Here is a 22368-nt window from a genome sequence, read left to right as displayed (position 1 = left end):
TTTTCATTCAAAGTGGAGAAATAAAAAACTACAGTACCATGATATAATGGATAATGGAATCCTGGTATATCCTCTGATATAAAAAGCGTTTGAACTCAGGGAAAGGAAATCAAAGTCATGATGCCCAACACCATCATTTTCCGTATCAATCAATTGAAATGCAATTAAATAGAGAAATAAGTGTTAAAGTTTGATATATATTATTGGCTCACAACCTAAAAATTTAAGCTTCTAACATGGTATCAGAACTCTGGTTACCATGAGGTTCTGGATTCTAGTCTTGTCTCCTGTATTTACTTTGTAGTATTATTTATCATTTATTTGTCTCACCTAGTGTTAAAGCTTCAAATACATTGTTGTCCATAAAGTAAGAGCTTAAACTTTTAGGTAAAGTGGTAGTATAATAATAAGTGCCCAATGGCTTCACAAATTCTCATTCTCACCATCACTATGTCGTCTCTCAAGCAAGCTCTTATTCATCAATCAATTGAAATGTAACGACATAGACAAGTGAAAAATACGTGATGACACACCACCACGGACAGCATCGAATAAGCAATTGACAAACTCAAAACCATAAATCTGCATATGCCATTACTTAAATCAAGCAATGGGATAAGAGGCATCCATAGCAATGCCACAAAGGCCCTTTTTGGCATTAACATCTCTTTGCATTCTTATATAGCCATCCTCACCCCATCCGTAGCCCCAAGAATTCTTCACCAACCAATATTTTGTACCATCATCACTTTTTCCATATCCAACTACAGTCACTGCATGGTTCAATTTGGTTCCACAGCGACCTGTGAACACGCCGCTTGAGTAAAACTGGATGGCATGTCCGCCGGCATCAATGGCGACGGACACTGGTTGTTTGGCCACTGCCTTCACTAGTGCGTTCTCATCGTTGGTGGGCACGTCTTCATAGCCGCTGATCATCGCAGTGCGGGAGGCTGCCTTCTTCGCGTTGCATGTTCCTTCCACTCCCTCGTAGGGGTAATTTGATTCAGTGGTCAGGCCTTGGTTGTGCAATATAAATTCAAATGCATTGTCCATGTAACCACCATTGCAACCTTTGTCTTCGCCGCTGGTGTCACAGTCCAGGAGTTCTTGCTCGGACAGTGAGATTAATTTACCAGTTGTAAGTTGGTTTATCCCTTCCATTGCTGCCACTGCAGAAAATGCCCAGCAGCTTCCTACAATTACCAAAAAAAAAAAAAAAAACATGTTTAGGTATTTAGCATGAATTCGAAAGTTAATTAATTAGTAAAAAAAAAATACGAAAAATTCTGCAATACATAGCTACACTCTATTGGAGAAAATAAATTTTAAAATCAACTGTGATTAAGAAGATGTACATTATTTGTAAGTTCTGAATATACGCATGACTTATTGGTCCAAAAAATACAACCATAATCAGAAAAGCAATTTCAAAAAAGTGCAACTCACAATTCATAATGATTATATGAAGATAGAAAAATATATAAAATGTCAAGATATAGTAGTCGCTCCAAGGTTAAAATTTGAAATTTTCATAGTACAGTCTCAAGCTTGAATAAAAAGAGGGGTGGTATTGTTGAAAGAAATACGGAACTAATTGAAGATGATCAATTACCTAGCCTAATTGATATAACATATATTATATTATATAACATTATATATATAGTTCTAGTAAATGTTATTGAAGGGGTAAGGGTATGTGTTGAGCCTAACCACATTGGCCTTGATCCTTGACTGGGGTAACAACTCCTTTCTCCCTCCAGTCCACACCCAGTGGAACTGCACTAACATTTTCATGCCTAAATGACGTCGTTCCTAACCGAGACAACATCTTATACCCATTACGGGATGCCTGGAATTCCTCATTAGTTTGGTCTGCAAACTCATTCACCCCCAGCTTGTATCCCCAACTCCCATCCCTATTAAAAGCTTCTATGAACCCCACGTTATCTCTGAATATCTTAAAACGCATCTCTCCCTCTGCGCTGTCCGTGTACACTCTTCCATGTCTTCTCATCCACAGCTGATGCCTCTCCTGCATGAAAGCAGCAGCCTCAGGCAGAGGGCGAGACTGCGCTCTGCAAAAAGCCCAAAACCCCAAACTTAACAAGACAGCTTGGAGTAGTACTAGTCTACTATTCCTTTCAGGAGTCATTGCCATTTCTGTATCTTTGTCTATATTTCTGTGCACGATTGTGTTAGACCATGTACATATTTTCATAGTGTAATGCCTTTTTTGATCTCCTCTTTAAATTAAACTGCCTGTGGTGTATGTAAGCGTGTGGGTGGGTGGCAAGTGTGATGATCACTCGTGTCATGCACAAACAGAAGTTTGGTTCCATGGAAGCTTTTTGTGCATTAATTGCATCACACTTGTGTTTTTAACAAAACAAATGTTCCTGGCATTTTGGAAGATGGAGGTTAAGGATTTGTTGATTTTGCTAATTTGGGAGTGGGAGACGAAAGATCCGAGGGTGTCATGGGTATTGGGGTGTGTGCGGGTGCTGTCATTGGGCACCCACTTTCATGAAAAGAAGTCCTAGTGGATGGAACGTACTGCAAGGCTGTTAGCTTTCGGCATAAGTTCATTTGGGAGGTTCATCATATATGTATGCAGGTGCAAAAAGGACTAGTGGTGATGGGAGAGCCCGCAAGTGGCACTCTTGGGGTTCTAATCTTGAAAAAAGATGAGAAGGGTTTCAGGATTTGTGACGGGAATGGAGAGAGAGAGAGAGAGAGAGAGAGAGAGAGAGAGAGAGAGAGAGAGAGAGAGAGAGAGAGTGCGGCAACACTCCATAGCCAAAAACTACTCAAAAACTCTCTTGGATTTGATTTTACTCACAAATATACCTTTTCTATTAGTTCACAGCTAGTCTACCATTAAATGCATATAAGAAAAATGAATATTGTTCTTAATGAAATGAATGACTTTTTCACTCTTCATTCAATTGTGATAAAAAGAAATGACATCTATTTAATAAATTAAGGTTGAAAAAATGAGTTAATTAAGTATAATGTCATGAATGGAGACCTTGATTGTCGAATTGACTGGTCCTGTTGAAGATTAAACTTGAAGACCGGCAGCCCACCTCCATTGAAGACCGGCAGCCCACCGTTGTGGACATTGGAGATTTGCAGGCAACCTACTCCACCTACCAGCCCACCTCTATTGAAGATTTGCACCCACCATTGTTGATTATCTATTTTCTGTAATTGCTATAAATAGGTGAGTGTGTGTGCATTGTAAATGTGGTGTGTTGAGAGTTGAAAGCCAGTGAGTGAGTGAGCGAGAGATTTTGTTGTTTGAATTCCTCTGTATTATTTTTCAGATTGAAATATACTTGTTTGATATTTATCCTCACTGAGTTTCAGTCACATCTAGTGACTGAGTGTTCCTCTCCACCCATCAGTGGTATCAGAGCATCTAGGTACGCCGGAATTCACCAAACAGAGGCTAACAGAGAAGAAATTCAATTCTCTTCTCAGTTTTGAGGTTGCTCCAAATCCCAAATTGAGACTGCCATTGTGCAATTAGACTCGAGACGATTCCAACGGTGGAAACTACGTCTCAAAAGGCCACACAGAGAGTCTACACGCGCTTCCACGCGCCTCCCACGAAGACAGCGCTCTTCCCACGCGCTGCATGCGCCGACGAAGACTCCGGCAGCCGGTGACACGCGCCTCACGCTCCCGCACGCGTCTTCTTCGCCCGATTGGCGAGATCCGACCCGGACAGCGACCCGCAACCCGGCCCAACGACCAGCAACCCGGATCCGTACCCGAGACTTGACCCGCATCCGACCCGCTCCCAGCAACGACACGCGGCACGTCCAGAGAACGCCACGTGGAGTAACGGAAAAATTAACTCTGTTAAGCGGCCGTTAAGTTAAACCGGTTAGTTTAAAAAATTCACCAGAATTTTCCTATAGCCGGTTCGGTGATTTTTAGACCGGTTCTTTGCAAACCAAAACCGGTTCCTAAGGTTTTTCAATCTTCTGAATTTATTGGTGGCATTAGATTTACCAAAATCAGCCTCCATTTCTCTATTTTTTATATATTAAATTCGATGGCTAATGGTACTATCCAATCGGTCATTCCAAAATTGACCCGAGAGAATTATGACAACTGGTCGATTCAAATGAGAGCAGTTTTAGGTTCTCAGGATGTCATGGACATCGTTGAAGATGGGTATAGAGAAAGCCCATCAAAAGAAGTCGAAGCAGCTATGCCCGATGCTCAAAGAACGACTTTGCGAGCCGATCGAAAGAAAGATTGTAAGGCAAAATCCATAATCTACCAAGGCCTTGATGAGGCCACGTTCGAAATCATTGCCTCCGCAAAGACATCTAAAGAAGTCTGGGACTCTCTCCATCGAACACACAAAGGTGCAGATAAAGTAAAAAAGATTCGTCTTCAGACATTGCGAGGTGAGTTTGAATCTCTCAAAATGAAGTCTACTGAATCCATTGCAGACTACTATACACGAGTAATGGTAGTATCAAATCAATTAAGAAGAAATGGAGAAATTCTCAATGACGAGAGAATTTGTGAAAAAATTTTGCGATCTTTAGATCCAAAATATGATTATATAGCTGTGACCCTAGAGGAGACAAAAGACTTGGAAACAATGTCTGTAGAAGAACTTGTGGGCTCACTCCAAGCCCATGAGCAAAAAGTCAATAGAAGAAGTGATGATAAAGCACTGGATCAAGCTCTCCAAACGAAGTTGTCCCTCACTACAGATAGATACGACAAAGGGGGGACGTCACAACAAGGAAGAGGACGAGACCGAGGATCTCGTGGAAGAAATTCTGGAAATTTTAACTCCAGAGAAGGTGGCAGAGGCAGAAGAGGTCCCACTAGAGGAGGACGAAATCAACAGAGCTATGTCCCACAAGGCAGAGGACAAGGAAGAAGAGGAGGATATAATAATCGCTCAAATGTAGACAAAAGAAACATTCAATGCTACAATTGTCACAAGTATGGACACTATAGCAATGAATGTTGGGAGCGACAACAAGAAAAGGTTAGCGAGGAGGTCAACCTTACCGAAACTGATCATGCAGATGGAGAGTCGTTGATGCTGATGGCACACAATTCAACTCCCCAGGACCAAAGCGTTTGGTACCTTGATTCTGGAGCCAGCAATCATATGACTGCAGAAAGAACTTATTCTTTGAACTTAATGAGAAAGTTCAGGGGGAGATCTCTTTCGGCGATAATTCTAAAATCCCAGTCCAAGGGAGAGGAGATGTTTTGATCAAACAGAAGTCTGGAGATCATGCTTACATCTCCAACGTCTACTATGTGCCAGCCATGAAGACTAATATACTTAGTCTCGGACAGCTCGTGGAGAGAGGCTATCGAATTAGCCTTAGTGATAAGCAGATGGTGATAATAGATGCTCGAGGAAAGCTTGTTACTCGAGTTCAAATGGCAAAGAATCGAATGTTTCCGCTCGCCATCCAACATGATACGCCAAGGTGTTTAAGCGTCATCATCAAAGAAAAAGACTGGCTATGGCATCTAAGGTATGGGCATCTAAACTTTGAAAGTTTGAAGCAATTAGGAAGCAAGAAGATGGTGAAGGGCTTACCCAATATTCATCATCCAAATGTGATATGTGAAAGCTGTATTTTGAGCAAGCAACACAGAAACAGCTTTGGAAAGCAAACCGACTGGAGATCAACCATGCCGCTCCAGCTAATACACACTGATGTGTGTGGTCCACTAAGACCGTTTTCAAATGGTCAGAATCGATACTTCCTCAACTTCATCGACGACTACAGCAGGAAAACCTGGGTCTACTTCTTGAAAAGGAAGTCCGAGGTATTCGACAAGTTCAAAGAGTTTAAAACTCTTGTGGAGAAGCAGAGTGGCTTTCGCATCAAGTCACTCCGGTCAGATCAAGGAGGAGAGTACAAAGACGAAGCTTTCCTGGAATTCCTTAGACAACAAGGGATTCAGAAACAGTTCACACCATCATACACTCCCCAGTTGAATGGTGTAGCTGAAAGGAAGAACCGCACAATCCTTAACATGGCCAGAAGCATGTTAAAGGATAAATATGTGCCAAAGAGTTTTTGGGCAGAAGCAGTGTTATGTGCAGTCTATCTGCTCAATAGGTGTCCGACGAAGAGTCTTGATACAAAGACACCATATGAAGCCTGGAGTACTCACAAGCCCAGTGTGAGTCATCTTAGGGTGTTTGGCTCCATAGCCTACGCCAAGATCCCAGAAGCAAGAAGGACAAAGCTGGATGATAAAGGAGAGAAGTGTATCCTTGTAGGATACGGCGATAGCACCATGGGAGATCGACTTTACAATCCCATCAACAAGAAAGTCTTTCACAGTCGGGATGTCATCTTTGAAGAAAATGAATCCTGGAAATGGGACCAGGCTGAATGTTCCAAAGATGCAGAATTGACACTTGAAGGAGAAGAACCTACACAGACAAGAGAAGTGGCTATCGAGCCACAAATTCCTGAGCTGCAGACACCTCCACATGGTTCACCATAGAGGAATGAAGCTCCATCACCAATAGAGCGTGAAATCTCAGACATGAGACCTAGAGGAGCTCAAAATCTAGCCGACCTGTATGAAACTACAAAACCAATTGAAGAGTATGTTACTCTTTACTGTCTATTGTTAACCAGCGACCCGGTTAGCTTTGAGGAAGCTAACGAAGAAGACAAATGGAGAAAAGCGATGGATGAGGAGATTCAATCCATCGAAAAGAACAAAACTTGGGAGTTGACAAATCTCCCGAAGGGCCGCAAAACCATTGGTGTGAAATGGGTCTACAAGACCAAAAAGAACGCTCAAGGAGAAGTTCAGAGATACAAAGCAAGACTTGTCGCCAAAGGCTACAAGCAAAAAGAAGGGATTGATTATGGAGAAATCTTTGCCCCAGTTGCCAGACTTGAAACCATCAGATTACTTATTTCACTTTCAGCACAAAATGGTTGGAAAATTTACCAGCTGGACGTGAAATCAGCATTTCTGAACGGTTTTCTAGAAGAAGAGATTTATATCGATCAACCACCTGGATATGTAAAGAAGGGCAAAGAAGATAGAGTGTACAAGTTGAAGAAAGCACTCTATGGCTTGAAGCAGGCACCTCGTGCGTGGAACATGAGGATTGATGACTACTTCCAGAAGAATGGATTTGAGAAGTGTCCCTACGAGCATGCGCTATATATAAAGAAGGAGACAGATGGAAGCATGCTCATAGCCTGCCTATATGTTGATGATCTGATCTTCACCGGCAACAATCCAGAGATGTTTGCCGCTTTCAAAAGGAGCATGGTCAAAGAATTTGAAATGACAGATATTGGCCAGATGGCTCATTTTCTTGGCATAGAAGTCATGCAAAGCGAGAAAGGAATTTTTATCTCCCAGAGCCACTATGTAAAAGAAGTATTGAAGAAGTTTGGGATGGACAAATGCAATCCAGTGACAACTCCAGTTGAAACAGGATTGGAGTTGAGAAAGAATGAGCAAGGAGATGTTGACCCCACATATTTTAAGAGTCTGGTTGGAAGCTTGAGGTATTTGACGTGCACCAGACCAGATATACTCTACGGAGTTGGACTTGTCAGCAGGTACATGGAGACTCCTGACCAGTCCCACCTGAATGCAGCGAAAAGAATACTCCAATATGTCAAAGGTACCATCACCGATGGTATGTTTTATTCATCAAGAGGTAATTGCAGACTTATTGGCTATTTAGATAGCGATTGGGGAAGAGATCTTGATGAAAGAAAAAGCACAACTGGATTCACATTTTTCATGGGAGATACAGCGTTTACATGGTCTTCAAAGAAGCAACCCATCGTAACGTTGTCATCATGTGAAGCTGAGTATGTTGCTGCCAGCTCGGCTGTTTGTCATGGTATATGGATTAGGAATGTACTGAAGTATCTGGGATTTCTTGAAGGTAACCCCACAGAAGTTTTCATCGACAACCGATCAGCGATTGCACTTGCGAAAAATCCAGTTTACCATGAAAGAAGTAAACATATTGATACTCGGTATCATTTTATCAGGGAGCATGTCAAGAAGAAAGAAGTGGAATTGATATCTTGCAGAACGTATGATCAGATTGCTGACATTTTCACAAAACCACTCAGACATGATATTTTTGCAAGACTGAAGACAATGCTTGGAATGACAAAATTAGGAGAGTCAAGTTTAAGGGGGGATGTTGAAGATTAAACTTGAAGACCGGCAGCCCACCTCCATTGAAGACCGGCAGCCCACCGTTGTGGACATTGGAGATTTGCAGGCAACCTACTCCACCTACCAGCCCACCTCTATTGAAGATTTGCACCCACCATTGTTGATTATCTATTTTCTGTAATTGCTATAAATAGGTGAGTGTGTGTGCATTGTAAATGTGGTGTGTTGAGAGTTGAAAGCCAGTGAGTGAGTGAGCGAGAGATTTTGTTGTTTGAATTCCTCTGTATTATTTTTCAGATTGAAATATACTTGTTTGATATTTATCCTCACTGAGTTTCAGTCACATCTAGTGACTGAGTGTTCCTCTCCACCCATCAGGTCCAACTAGTTCATTTGATTTATCTAAACTCATTGACATTAACATGACAACATAAATATACTATTATTTCAAAAATTTTAAAATATATGAAAAATTTAAACTCTGCCTATGATTTTTCACACACAGTCGGTTCCAAACCCGATTAAAGGAGAAGGGTTACGTTAGGTAGCTGATAGTCAGCGTAAAATTTGTCATATCACTATGATATGAATCCTTACCGAATATATGTTGGGGCGTCCCCTACAAGCGATGCATAACGTTGCACTTGAACCACCCAGGTGTAGCGAAAAGTGGGCGAGGGTGGGCTAGGTCGTCACCCCAAAGCAACGCTCCATGTCAGCATCTGGTTACGGTCTCAAATATGCAAGGGTTCCTGCATCATTTTGGATGTGGGCATGTAAAGACATTAGTTCAGGAAACTAGGATTAGATTAGCAACTTGGAATATAGAGATACTTACAAGTAAAAGCATGAAAATTGGTGGATACAAGGATCAGAAGAAGTTTGGTACACTTGAAAAAGAAAAACATAAAATTGGAGTAGGCATTATTATAAACAAAAACTTAAAAGATAGCGTTGTGGATCTAACAAGAGTAGAGGATAGAATTATAAAAATCAAGATGGTATTAGGACGAGATAATAAATATCATTAGTGCTTATGCTCCTCACGTCGACTTAGTAGAAAATCTTAAGAGACAATTTTGGAAAGATATGGATAGTATTATATGAGACATACCAGGAACTCAGAAAATATTTATAGGAGAAGATCTGAATGGGTACTTTGGAAAAGATAATATAAATTATGAGAGGATACATAAAGGATATGGATATGGAGACAAAAATGAGTCTGGGGAGATGATTTCAGACTGCGCTATGTCATATGATTTTAGTATAATGAATTCTTATTTTAAGAAGAGAGAAGAACACTTAATAACCTTAAAAAGGTGGACAAAATAGAAATCAAATAGATTTTTTTTTAGCTAGGATGGTATATCGTTTATCATGCAAGGATTGTAAAGTTATTCCAAATGAAAGTCTAACCAGACAATATAGAGTCTTAGTGTTAGATATATATATATAAAGTTATTCCAAGTGAAAGTCTAACCAGACAATATAGAGTTTTAGTTTTAGATATATATATATATATATATATATATATATATATATATATATATATATTTAAAAAATGGAAGAAAAATGATAAAATAAGTGAGTGTAAGAGAACTAGATGGTGGAATCTAAAAGGAGAAAATATAATAAAATTTAAAGATAAAATGATCAAAGATAGGGATTGGACCGTAGAGGATGGGATAGATACAAATACTCTTTGAAATAGATTAACTAGCTCTATTAAAAAGATAGCAAAAGAGGTTTTAGGTGAATCAAGGGAAAGATGCTCGAATAGCAAAGAGAGTTGGTGGTGGGATAAAGTGTACAAAAAATTACAAAGACAAAAAGAATTTGATATAAAACGTGACAAAAATTGTAGAAACGGAGATAACTTTGAAAAATATAAGAAGGCAAGAAAAGATGCAAAAAATGTCGTTAGTGAAGTTAAATATAAATCATTTAATAGTTTTTATGATAGATTAGGTACAAAAGAAGGGGAAAGAGATATATTTAAACTTGTTAAAGTTAGAAAAAGGAAGACTAAGGACTAGTGAAATGTAAAGTGTATAAAAAGTGAGGATAATATTGTCTTGGTTAAGGACGAAGACATTAAAGAAAGAAAGTTACTTTAGTAAGTTTATTAATGAAAACCAACTAGAAGACTTAAACTTAGAAATGTCAAATGAGGAAAAGACTAAAAATATGAGATTTATTCGCAAAATTAGATTTAATGAAGTTAAGTTTGCTCTAAAAAAGATTAAAAAAAATGGGAAAACTATGGGACCAGAAAACATCTATTAATTGAGGTATAATCCCAAGAAGGGGGGTGAATTGGGTATTTTTAAAACCTTTAAAGTTAATTACCACTTGATTCTGATTTTTATATTTAACAAATCAATTGCAGGGAGTAAAGACTGATTTAAATTATTATATCAATGAATTCTTTTCGCCCAATTAATTGTTAAGTGTGTGTGAAGTTATTTAACATATACGTGCAAGATAGATACTGAAATGTGTTGCGAAAAATAAAAAGATAAGAGAGGAGAGAAGGCAAACACGATTTTACAAGGTTCAACCAACCCAACCTATGTCCTTGCCTTGAGCAACCCACTCAAGGATTCCATTAATTCCCTGCTCCTTTAACTAAGACGGAGCTTCCCTTACACATCCGCTGCTTATAAGAGGCACATCTTCCTCCTCAACTGGTTCACAACCTGAACAGTGATTACAATATAATATCAAATCTACAAAACAACTGAAGATTTACTTCTAACAAAGCTAGTGAGTACAATTGAAACCTATCACATATACATATGATGAAACTTGAAGTTCAGTATGTATGTAATGATACAATCGTTATATGAATGATATGCTTCAACACATAATTTCCCTTTTTTATCAAATCTCCCAAAATAATGATATAAGTAAAAGGTTTGGAGAAAATTAGGGTTCTAGTTCACTTTGTGAAAATGCACAAATAACAAATGTGAACTTATCAAAAGCTTTGTCTTGAATATTATATCGATTAAAATCAACAAGCTTTCTTTCAAATATTCAATCACAATACAATCTTTGTAATATGCAAATGTATATATATATATATATATATATATAATATGATTTCCAGAGATCAAAAACTGAATATAATGTTTTCTAGAAAATATCCCTCAATAAAATATACAGTTACGAACACTAAGGATATTTAATTAAGTGGTTTTAAGATATCAAACATATAGAGCCTTTAACGGAATACACACTTGATTCAAAAACGTTTAACCAATGACGAAAGTTTTTCTCAAGTATTGATCTTATCAAAATAATCTATAAGTAAGTACACTCAAGATCAATCACTCAGCTTATATTCAATAATAGATTTTGAGATGAAAATTTCTTTGAAAACTAAATATTAACAAGTAAATCAGTTTATATGAAAAACTCTATGAGAATAAATATTAACGTGCAGATCGATTTACCAAACCACAATACCAAAAAGATTACACAATGATTGCTAGATTGTCTTTTGAAAATCGAGATAGCCTTAGCTCAGATTCGATGTAAGAACTTTGAAATCCCAATCTAAAGTTTCAACAGTGTGTTCAAAGTTGGGCTAAACGTGCAATCTTCTCAATTGTATGCCAAAGGTTTGTTCTCTTCTCTTCTCCTTTGGGCACTAGGGTTTGGATGTTCATTATATAGGCACCTTACCCTTAGAATGAATCTTAACCGTTGGATCGAAAATTAACTCGCGTGTTCTCTCATAAAAATTAAATTGTTAGTCTTTCTTGCAGGTTCAGATGATTGATGGTTAGATCCTAGACGACTGAAGTTCCTTAGAGATTCAAAAAATTAACCTGGACAGAAGGTCAGACGACTGAAGTTGGGGTTCAGTCTTTTGAAGTGTCGAGTTCAGACGACTGAAGTCTGAGTTCAGTCTTCTGATGTGCTTCTATCAGGTTCTGTGTTTCACCATAAATTCTTCAGACGACTAAACTTAACCTTCAGTCTTCTAAAGAAATACTTCAAACGACTGAGCGTAACTTCGATCTTCTGAAGTTCAATCTTCAGACGATTGAACGTGCAGTTCAGTCTTCTGAACTGGCAAACTTCTGGATTTTCCCTTTTAATTTGAAAAATTTTCTTTTGCACTCTTTCTTTGCTCTTTTGTAAAATATTTTTCGGAGTTTCAAAAATATGTCTAAGTCCATAAATATCCCCTAATGATGTTCATGAGATGCATAAGTCCTAAGGTCAATCTAGGGTATATGTTGAGCCTCAAATTAAATCATACAAAATATGTAAATACATTTAGTTATAAGTACCCATTCTCATGACTTTCATGAACTTATCGCTTGCATCTTCATTCTTCAAATCTTTTAGTTCCATGGATTGTGCCAAGTTGTGTATGCTTTAATCTTCATGGCTTCCATGACTTGTTATCTTTCTGTGCATGCTAAATATTGTTCATGTTCACTATCTCAATGCACAGATCAAATACCAAATGATTTGTCATTATCAAAACAGGATTAGACTCATAGAGTCAACAATCTCCCCATATATGATGATGACAAATACACGAGCAAAAATATAAATTGGGTTTTCGCCTAATAAGGCTCCCCCTCAAATAATGTATTAAATATTCAACAAATGAAATATGCTCATGCCAAATGAAATATGCTCATGTTCATACACGACTAGTTTTGCCAAACCATATTTTCTATTCTTCTCCCCCTTTACACAATTAGTTTTGCCAACAATTTTTGCTCCTGATTTTTCTCCCCGTTTTGATATCAACAAAAATGCGTATAATAATACATGAGTGGACATAACCTTATGCTCTTCTCCTTGGTTTAGTCTTAAAGTTTTGAACTTAGTCAACCATTAGATTTAAAAAAAATTTACTTCCCCCCCTTGCTAATGCATAAAACTGTGTTGTTGAAAATAAATTGCATTGTGAACATACACAGTGTGGCAAATGGCAAAGATTAAGTGATGATTAACATGTGTAAGTCAATAACCTCTTATCATGATATGAGTTTAATGCCAAATGTTAATTAATGTGATACCGAATGAGAACAAATGAGCTGAATTTTAAATTGTTAACTAATTGTAAAAATTAAGTGACGTTGCTCCCCCTGAATTATTGTTGATTAAGGTGTAATCCCAAGAGGGGAGTGAATTGGGTATTTTAAAAATTCTTTAAAACCTATTACCAATCAATCCCTATATTTAAGTTTAACTAGTCACTTATCAAGTTGGTGTGAAATTATTCAACATACACAAGCAAGCTGGAAATTGAAATACGATACGAAAAATAAAAAAGATAAGGGAAGAGAGAATGCAACCACAATTTTACGAGGTTTGGCCTACTTGGCGTACGTCCTCGCCTTGAGCAACCACTCAAGGATTCACTAACCCTGCTCCTTAAAGTGGGACGGAGCTTCCCTTACAATCCGATGCTTACAAGAGGTACAACTTCCTCCTACTCTACTGCTTACAAGAGATACAGCTCTCTCTTCTCACACCGGTTCATACACCGAACTGTGTATACAATAGAATCTGGAAAATACACTCAAAAACAATGCTTCTAACAAAAGCTAGTGAGTACAATTCAAATTCCTAAAAAATTGACATATGATATAACTTGAAGCTCATGAATGAATGAAAATGATAAAATCATTTTATGTATGATATGCCTCAACACACAAATCCCTTTTTAACCAAAACTTTCAAGTAAAGATAAATTCAAAATGTTTTGGAATAATCTAGGGTTCTTGGTTCACTTTGCAAAAATGCGCACTTATATAATTGAAGTGAACTTGTTAGCAAAAACTTTGTCTTGAATATACACTCAATCAAAATCACAAAGTTTTATTTCAAGTACTTAACTTCAAACCTAAGTATATTAATTTGCAGAAAAATATCCCTTAATTAAAATTATAGTTATAAGTATCAAGGATATTAAATCAAGTTCTAATGTATCTAAAGATAGATCCTTTTAGAAACCACACACTTGAATCAAACCTTTCAATGAGTCACACACCATAAAACAAATAATGATCTTGTTTAAAATAGCTTGGTATATATAAAGATACTTTCAAGATCACTTTTTTAATCAAAACTAGGTTTTTCAATAAGAAGCCCTTTGACAAAATATATGTATATTTGTATGCTCTTGAACCAAAATTTAATCTACCAAGTTAGATAAACTTTCTCAAGTAACGATCTCTTAGAAAATTAATTTTTGTATGAAAGGCACACTCAAGATCAATACTTTTCAATACTAGTCAAGAACAATCAATGAGATGATATGTAAAAATCACAAGAATAATAACTTGAAAAATCAAACCTCAATACTAGATTGAAGTACAGTAGAGTAAACAAGTTCCCTTTAAAAATCTGAATTGATTTGCCCAAGCTTGAAGATATGAGATTGATGTATAGGCAAACGAATAGCACTAAGAGTAGATAATCAACAAACTTGCAACAAGGTGTGTTCTTCTCTTTCTTGTGTGTCTCCCTCCTGTTCTAAGGTTTCGATATTCATAATATATAGTATATTACCCTTAGCATTGATCTCAGCCATTAGATCAATAAGATACCTCGTGTGTCTTTTTAATAAAGAACTTATTTTTAGGCTTTCCCGCGAGTTCAGGCAACCGAACTCGACTTCAGGCTCCTGAAGTGTCAACTTCAGGCGCCTGAGGTTCCAATGTCAGGCGGCCGAGTTACCTCTATCAGGTTCTGTCTTTTCCATTTAATTTTTCTGGCTACCGAACTTAATCTTCAGGCTACCGAAGAAATTTTTCAGGCGCCTGAGGATAACTTCAGGCTACTGAAGTCCCCTCTTTCACACATATTCATTTCCAGTTTAAAATTCTACTTTAATTCTTTGCTTGGGTCTTTTATAAAACAAGTTTTCCATGATTTTAAACACATTTCTAAGCCCATGTAAGTACTCTAATGATGTACATGAAATGCATGAATCCTAAAATCATTCTAAGTTGTATTGAGCCTCAAGATAAATCATACGAAAATGTAGGTACATAAGTTCTAAATACCCATTCCCAAGACATTCTTGAACTTTTCCGCTTGCATCTTGATTCTCATACTCTTTGAGTTCCATGGTAATTTCTAATATGTATCAGCTTTACTTTATGGCGTCCATGACCCGTTATCTTTTTGTGCATGCTTAGTGTAAGTCCTGTTCACAAACTCAATGCACAGATCAAATATCAAGTGATTTGTCATTATCAAAAATTGGATTTGACTCATAGAGTCAACAATTATGTCATCTAATATAATTTTATGCAACCTCTCAACTATACATCAGACCTAATTCATGCCTAATTTGGATAAACCTATCTTCCGCAAGTGGTTTCATGAATATGTCTGTCCATTGTTCATCCGTGCATAAAAACTCAAGTGTCACATCTCCTTTTTGCACATGATCATGAAGAAAATGATGTCTTATTTCTATATGTTTAGTTCGTGAATGTAATATATATAGGATTCTTTGAGATATTTATTGCACTCGTATTATCATATCTTATAGGTATTGTTTCATAACTTAATCCAAAATCCGTCAATTGTTGCTTCATGTATAGTGTTTGAGCACAATAACTTCCTACCCGCTACATATTCAGCCTCAACTATGGAAAGAGCAACTGAATTCTGCTTCTTGGAAAACCAAGAGACTAAAGAATGTCTTAAGAAATGACATGTACCACTCGTGCTCTTCCTATCCATTTTACTACCAGCAAAATCAACATATGAATAGCTAATAATCTCAAAAGATGTATATTTAGGATACCAAAACCCAAGTTTAATGGTTCCTATCAGGTATCTAAGTATTCGTTTGACAGCTAACAAATGTGACTCTTTTGGTGCAGCCTGAAATCTTACTCACAAACATATGCTAAACATTATGTCAGGTCTACAGGCAGTCAAATAAAGTAAGCTACCGATCATTCTATGATAGAGCTTGACATCTACTAGAATACCTTGTTCATCTTTGTCTAATTTCAAGGAAGCGCTCATAAGTGTTTCTAGTATTTTTCCATCTTCCATATTGAACTTTTTGAGCAGATCTCTAATGTACTTTGATTGATTTATAAAGATTCCATGTTTTTTTTATTTGATCTAAAGTCCTAGAAAGAAATTTAGTTCACCCATCATGCTCATCTCAAATTCATTTTGCATAGTGTTTACAAACTCATTACACAAGTCTTTATTTTTAGCTCCAAATATGATATCATCTACGTATACTTGAACTAGGAGCATGTCATCTTTCTTAGACTTTATAAAGAGTGTTGTGTCTATCCTTCCTCCGATAAATCCATTGTCTAGTAGAAAGCTGCTTAATCTCTTATACCAAGCTCTAAGAGCTTGCTTTAATATAAACGTGATCTGGATTCTTATGGTTTTCAAAGCCTGGGGGTTGTTCTACATATACCTCTTCACTTATGTAGCCATTTAAAAATGCACTTTTGACATCCATTTGATATAACTTGAAATCCTTAAAAGCAACATAGGCTAAAAGCATTCAAATGGCTTTCATTCTAGCTACTGGTGCAAAGGTTTCTTCAAAATCTATTCCTTCTTCCTGATTATATCCCTGAGCTACTAGTCTTGCCTTATTTCTAACAACTATCCCATGTTCATCTTTCTTGTTCTTATATATCCATTTTGTTCCAATGATTGTCTTATCCTCAGGTCTAGGAACTAGTGTCCATACTTTGTTTCTCTAAAACTGGTTTAACTCTTCTTGCATGGACAACACTCACGAATCATTCTCAATTGTTTCACTCACATTCTTAGGTTCTTCTTGAGATATAAAGGCAAAATGACTAATCATATTCCTAAGTGAGGATCGTGTGGCTACTCCACATAAAGGTTCACCTATTATTTGATCAATGGGATGATTTTTTATGTACTTCCATTCTCTAGGTGGTTCATTTAATCTCATTTTCAATTTTATTAGTTTTAGCAGATGGTTCCTTAATTTCATTTTTCTTTCCTGAATCATTCAAAATGGATAGTTTTTCAAATTCCTTATTTATCTCAATTTCATCTTCATCTATTCTTTTTTAGAAGGGATTTGACTCATCAAACACTACATGTATGGATTCAATAAAAATTAATGTTCGTTTGTTGTATACTCTATAGGCTTTACTATCTAAGGCATACCCTAGGAGGATACCTTCATCTGATTTCATATCAAACTTTCCTAAATGTTCATTGTCTCTAAGTACAAAACATTTACAGCCAAAGATATGGAAATATGATATGTTTGGTCTATGGCTATTCCATAATTCATACGGAGTCTTATTTAGAGATGGTCTAATCAAAACTCTAGTTAGAACATATTAGGCAGTATTTATTGCCTCAGCCCAGAAGTACTTAGGTAGTTTATGTTCGTTAAATATAGTTCTAGTCATTTCTTGTATAGACCTATTCTTCCTTTCAACTACACCATTTTGCTGTGGTGTTCTAGGAGTCGAAAAATTATAAGCGATTCCTAATGAATTACAGTAGTCTTTCATGCTTTGATTTTTAAATTCTCTACCCCTATCACTTCGGATTTTAGTGATAGTATAACCCTTTTCATTTTGAATTTTCTTACACAGATTTATGAACTGTTCACACGCTTCATCTTTGTGATCTAAAAATAGGACCCATGTATATCTTGAATAATCATCAACTATGACAAATGCGTATGATTTTTCTCCTAAACTCTGAATTGGGTTTGGACTGAATAAATAATCTAAGTGTAGCATTTGAAGTGGCCTAGTAGTAGAGATTTCTTCTTCTTCTTAAAACTCGTTTTTGCTTGTTTTCCTAGTTGGCATGCATCACAAATTTTATCTTTCACAAATTTAGTCTTAGGCAATCCCTTAACTAATTCTTTCTTAACAAGTTTAGATATTAAGTCCATATTTGCGTGTCCTAGTCTCCGATGCCAAATCCAACTAATCTCATTTATAGCAGAAAAACAAGTAACATGTTGAGTGGTAAGGTTATCAAGGCTAGTGATGTATACATTTTCATGACGATCAGCAGTAAATAATATTTTGTTTTCAGATTTGTTCTCTATAGTGCATTTGTCATGTTCAAGTAAAACTTTATAACTTTATCACATAGTTGACTTATACTCAATAGGTTATGTTTTAGTCCATCAACTAACAATACATTATCAATGACCAATGAAGGTTCCTTACCAACTTTACCAACTCCAATGTTTTTACCTTTAGAGTTTTCCCCAAATGTAATGAATCCTTCATCTTTAGCCATGATCAATGCGAATTTAGTTTTATCTCCTGTCATGTGTCGCGAGCATCCGCTATCCATCTACCATTTGTCCTTCGAAGAGGACAATCTCAAGAACATCTACTGGACATAATCAGATAACTACTTTTGGTACTCAGATTTTCATGGGTCCATGGGGGTTAGTGCTAGATTCTCCTTCGACTTTCTAGACTTTCTTAATTTTGACATCTTTATTTTTTAAAGGACAGTCAAATTTTATGTGACCCAACCTTTTACATTTAAAACATGTAGTATTTCTATGATAGTCTTTAGTTGGAATATACGATTTTGACTCTCTTACAAAATATCCCATGTAGAGATGTTTCTGTTTGAAATTCTCCTTCCCATTAAAACTGAGACCTTCCTTCTCTAGGGAATTTATTTGAGCACCTAGGAGCTTTTCAAAATTATTTTGACCTTTAGTAAATTTACAAATAATCTTAATTTTATCTTTCAAATTCTTTTCTAACTTCTCAATTTTCAAATCCTTGTCTTTCATAAGAGATGCATGAGATTCATTTTGATGTTCAACTAACTTTGAAAATTATTTCAATTTTACTTTCAAACCATAATTTTTCTTATTCATTTTCTCAAGCATTTGAAGGGTTTACAAATATTCCTTATGCAATTCATCATACGAAAGCGTGTTATTTTCATTTTTTGAATCACTTGAATAGTAAGATGAAGCAGAGCAAAAGGATTGTACCTCGTGGTCATCATGTGCCATCAAACATAGGTTCGCCATCTCGTTATTACTGGATTCAAATTTCAAACTACTAATATTGTGTGTGTCCCAACCCACTTTTAGAGTCTTCTTCTTCTTCTTCTTAGACACTTTCTTCAGTTGGGGACAATGCAGCTTGATGTGTTCGAATTCTCTACAATTATAACACATGGGAGGATCATCTTTTTGTTTCCTTCTACTCGACTCTCCCTTTTCTACTTTTGAGCCATTGAATTTTCTGGTGTATTTCTTGTTCTTTCTCATGAACTCTTCAAATCTCTTGGTGATAAGTGCCATGTTGTCATCCAATTCCGAGTCGCTTACCTCACTTGAGCAGTGAGATAATGTCTTAAGTGTTGTGGCTTTCTTTGCTTTACTTTACTCATTCTTCCTCTCATTTATTGCAAGTTCATAGGTGATGAGCGGTCCAATTAATTCATCAACCGACATCTCCTTGAGATTTCTCCCTTCTGTTATTGCAGTAGCTTTAACTTCCCAAACTGGAGGTAGTCCCCTAAGTATTTTCTTGATCAACTTATAAGTAGGGTAAGATTTACAAAGAGCATTTAAAGAATTTTTGATGTGTGTGAATTTAGTGTACATGGATTAGATAGATACATCAGCAGTCATTCTAAAGGCTTCATACTCGCCGGTGAGCATATCTATCCTACTATCTTTTACTTTCTTAGTGCATTCATATGTAACTTCTAATTTTTTCAAAATATCTTTAGTAAAGTTACATGTCATTATCCTATTAAATTCATTTACATCTAGTGTACAGAAAAGCAAGTTCATCGCAGCAGCATTTATTTGTACCGTTTTCCGGTCTTCTTCTATATACTCATCTTCAGTTTTAAGTACATTTACCTTATCAATTACTTTCATAGGAACATGATTTCCCTTAGTAACTATTTTCCATACCTTCCAATCTACATTCAACAAGTATATGTTCATCCTACGTTTCCAATAGGTGTAATTTACACCACAGAAAATTGGTGGTCTAGTGGATGAGTGTCCCTCACCGAATGGAGTTACACTTATGTGAGCCATGTGATCTTTTTACAAATGAACAATTAAGTCTATGTAAACCCGCTCTGATACCAGATGTTAATTGAGGTGTAATTCCAAAAGGAGGGATGAATTGGGTATTTTTAAAACCTTTGAAGTTAATTACCACTTAATTCTGATTTTTATATTTAACAAATAAATTGCAGGGAGTAAAGACTGATTTAAATTATTATATCAATGAATACTTTTCTCCCAATTAATTGTTAAGTGCGTGTGAAGTTATTTAACATACACATGCAAGATAGATATTGAAATGCGTTGTGGAAAATAAAAGATAAAGGAAAAGAGAAGGCAAACACGATTTTATGAGATTCAGCCAACCCAACTTATGTCCTCGCCTTGAGCTACCCACTCAAGGATTCCACTAATTCCCTGCTAATTTAACCAGGAAAGAGCTTCCCTTACACATCCGCTGCTTATAAGAGACACAGTTTCCTCCTCAACCTGTTCACAACCTGAACTGTGATTACAATATAATATCAAATCTGCAAAACAACTCAAGATTCACTTCTAACAAAACTAGTGAGTACAATTGAAACCTATCACATATACTTATGATGAAGCTTGAAGTTCAGTATGTATGTAACGATACAATCGTTATATAAATGATATATTTCAACACACAATTTCCCTTTTTATCAAATCTCCCAAAATAATGATATAAGTAAAAGCTTTGGAGAAAATTAGGCTTCTAGTTCACTTTGTGAAAATGCATGAATAACAAATGTGAACTTATCAAAAGCTTTGTCTTGAATATTATATCGATTAAAATCAACAAGCTTTCTTTCATATATTCAATCACAATACGATCTTTGTAAAATGCAAATGTATATATATAATATGATTTCCAAAGAACAAAAACTAAATATAATGTTTTCTAGAAAATGTCCCTCAATAAAATATATAGTTATGAACACCGAGGATATTTAATTAAGTGGTTTTAAAATATCAAACATATAGAGCCTTTAACGGAATACACACTTGATTCAAAAACGTTTAACCAATGACGAAAGCTTTTCTCAAGTATTGATTATATCAAAATAATCTATAAGTAAGTACACTCAAGATCAATCACTCAGCTTATATTCAATAATAGATTTTGAGATGAAAAGTTCTTTGAAAACTAAATATTAACAAATAAATCAATTTACATGAAAAACTTTATGAGAATAAATATTAAAGTGCAAATCGATTTACCAAACCTTAATACCAAAAATATTGCACAATGATTGCTAGATTGTCTTTTGAAAATCGAGATAGCCTTAGCTCAGATTCGATGTAAGAACATTGAAATCCCAATCTAAAGTTTCAACAATGTGTTCAAAGTTGTGCTAAACGTGCAATCTTCTCAATCGTATGCCAAAGGTTTGTTCTCTTCTCTTCTCCTTTGGGCACTAGGGTTTGGATGTTCATTATATAGGTACCTTGCTCTTAGAATGAATCTTAACCGTTGGATCAAAAATTAACTCGCGTGTTCTCTCATAAAAATTAAATTGTTAGTCTTTCTCGCAGGTTCAGATGACTGAGGGTTAGAGCCCAGACGACTGAAGTACCTTAAAGATTCGAAAAATTAACCTGGACACAGGGTCAGACGGCTGAAGTTGGGGTTCAGTCTTTTTAAGTGTCGGGTTCAGACGACTGAAGTCTGAATTCAGTCTTCTGATGTGCTTCTATCAAGTTCTGTGTTTCACTATAAATTCTTCAACTGACTCACCTTAACCTTCAGTCTTCTAAAGAAATACTTCAAATGACTGAGCGTAACTTCGGTCTTCTGAAGTTCAATCTTGAGACGACTGAACGTGCAGTTTGGTCTTCTGAACTGGCAAACTTCTGGATTTTCCCTTTTAATTTGAAAAATTTTCTTTTGCACTCTTTCTTTGCTCTTTTGTAAAATATTTTCCGGGGTTTCAAAAATATGTCTAAGTCCATAAATATCCCCTAATGATGTTCATGAGATGCATGAGTCCTAAAGTTAGTCTAGGGTATATGTTGAGCCTCAAATTAAATCATATAAAATATGTAAATACATTCAGTTCTAAGTACTCATTCCCATGTGTTCTTGAACTTGCCGCTTGCATCTTGATTCTTCAACTCTTTTAATT

The 22368-nt window shown here is 36.2% G+C and overlaps 1 protein-coding gene across 1 annotated transcript; it reads right to left on the bottom strand.

Annotated features, from left to right (window-relative positions):
- Window positions 1-603: 603 nt before the first annotated feature.
- Window positions 604-6563, bottom strand: LOC131144486 (ervatamin-B-like). The gene is made up of 3 exons (XM_058093169.1): window positions 6539-6563; window positions 1714-2115; window positions 604-1196 (listed from the first exon to the last, which is right to left on the bottom strand). Exons 1-3 carry the CDS (start codon window positions 6561-6563, stop codon window positions 604-606), a joined length of 1020 nt encoding a protein of 339 aa, XP_057949152.1.
- Window positions 6564-22368: the final 15805 nt, after the last annotated feature.

This window comes from Malania oleifera, chromosome 12, assembly GCF_029873635.1.
Source record: "Malania oleifera isolate guangnan ecotype guangnan chromosome 12, ASM2987363v1, whole genome shotgun sequence".
NCBI classification, from domain to species: domain Eukaryota; kingdom Viridiplantae; phylum Streptophyta; class Magnoliopsida; order Santalales; family Ximeniaceae; genus Malania; species Malania oleifera.
This window is presented reverse-complemented; position numbering and strand designations above follow the sequence as displayed.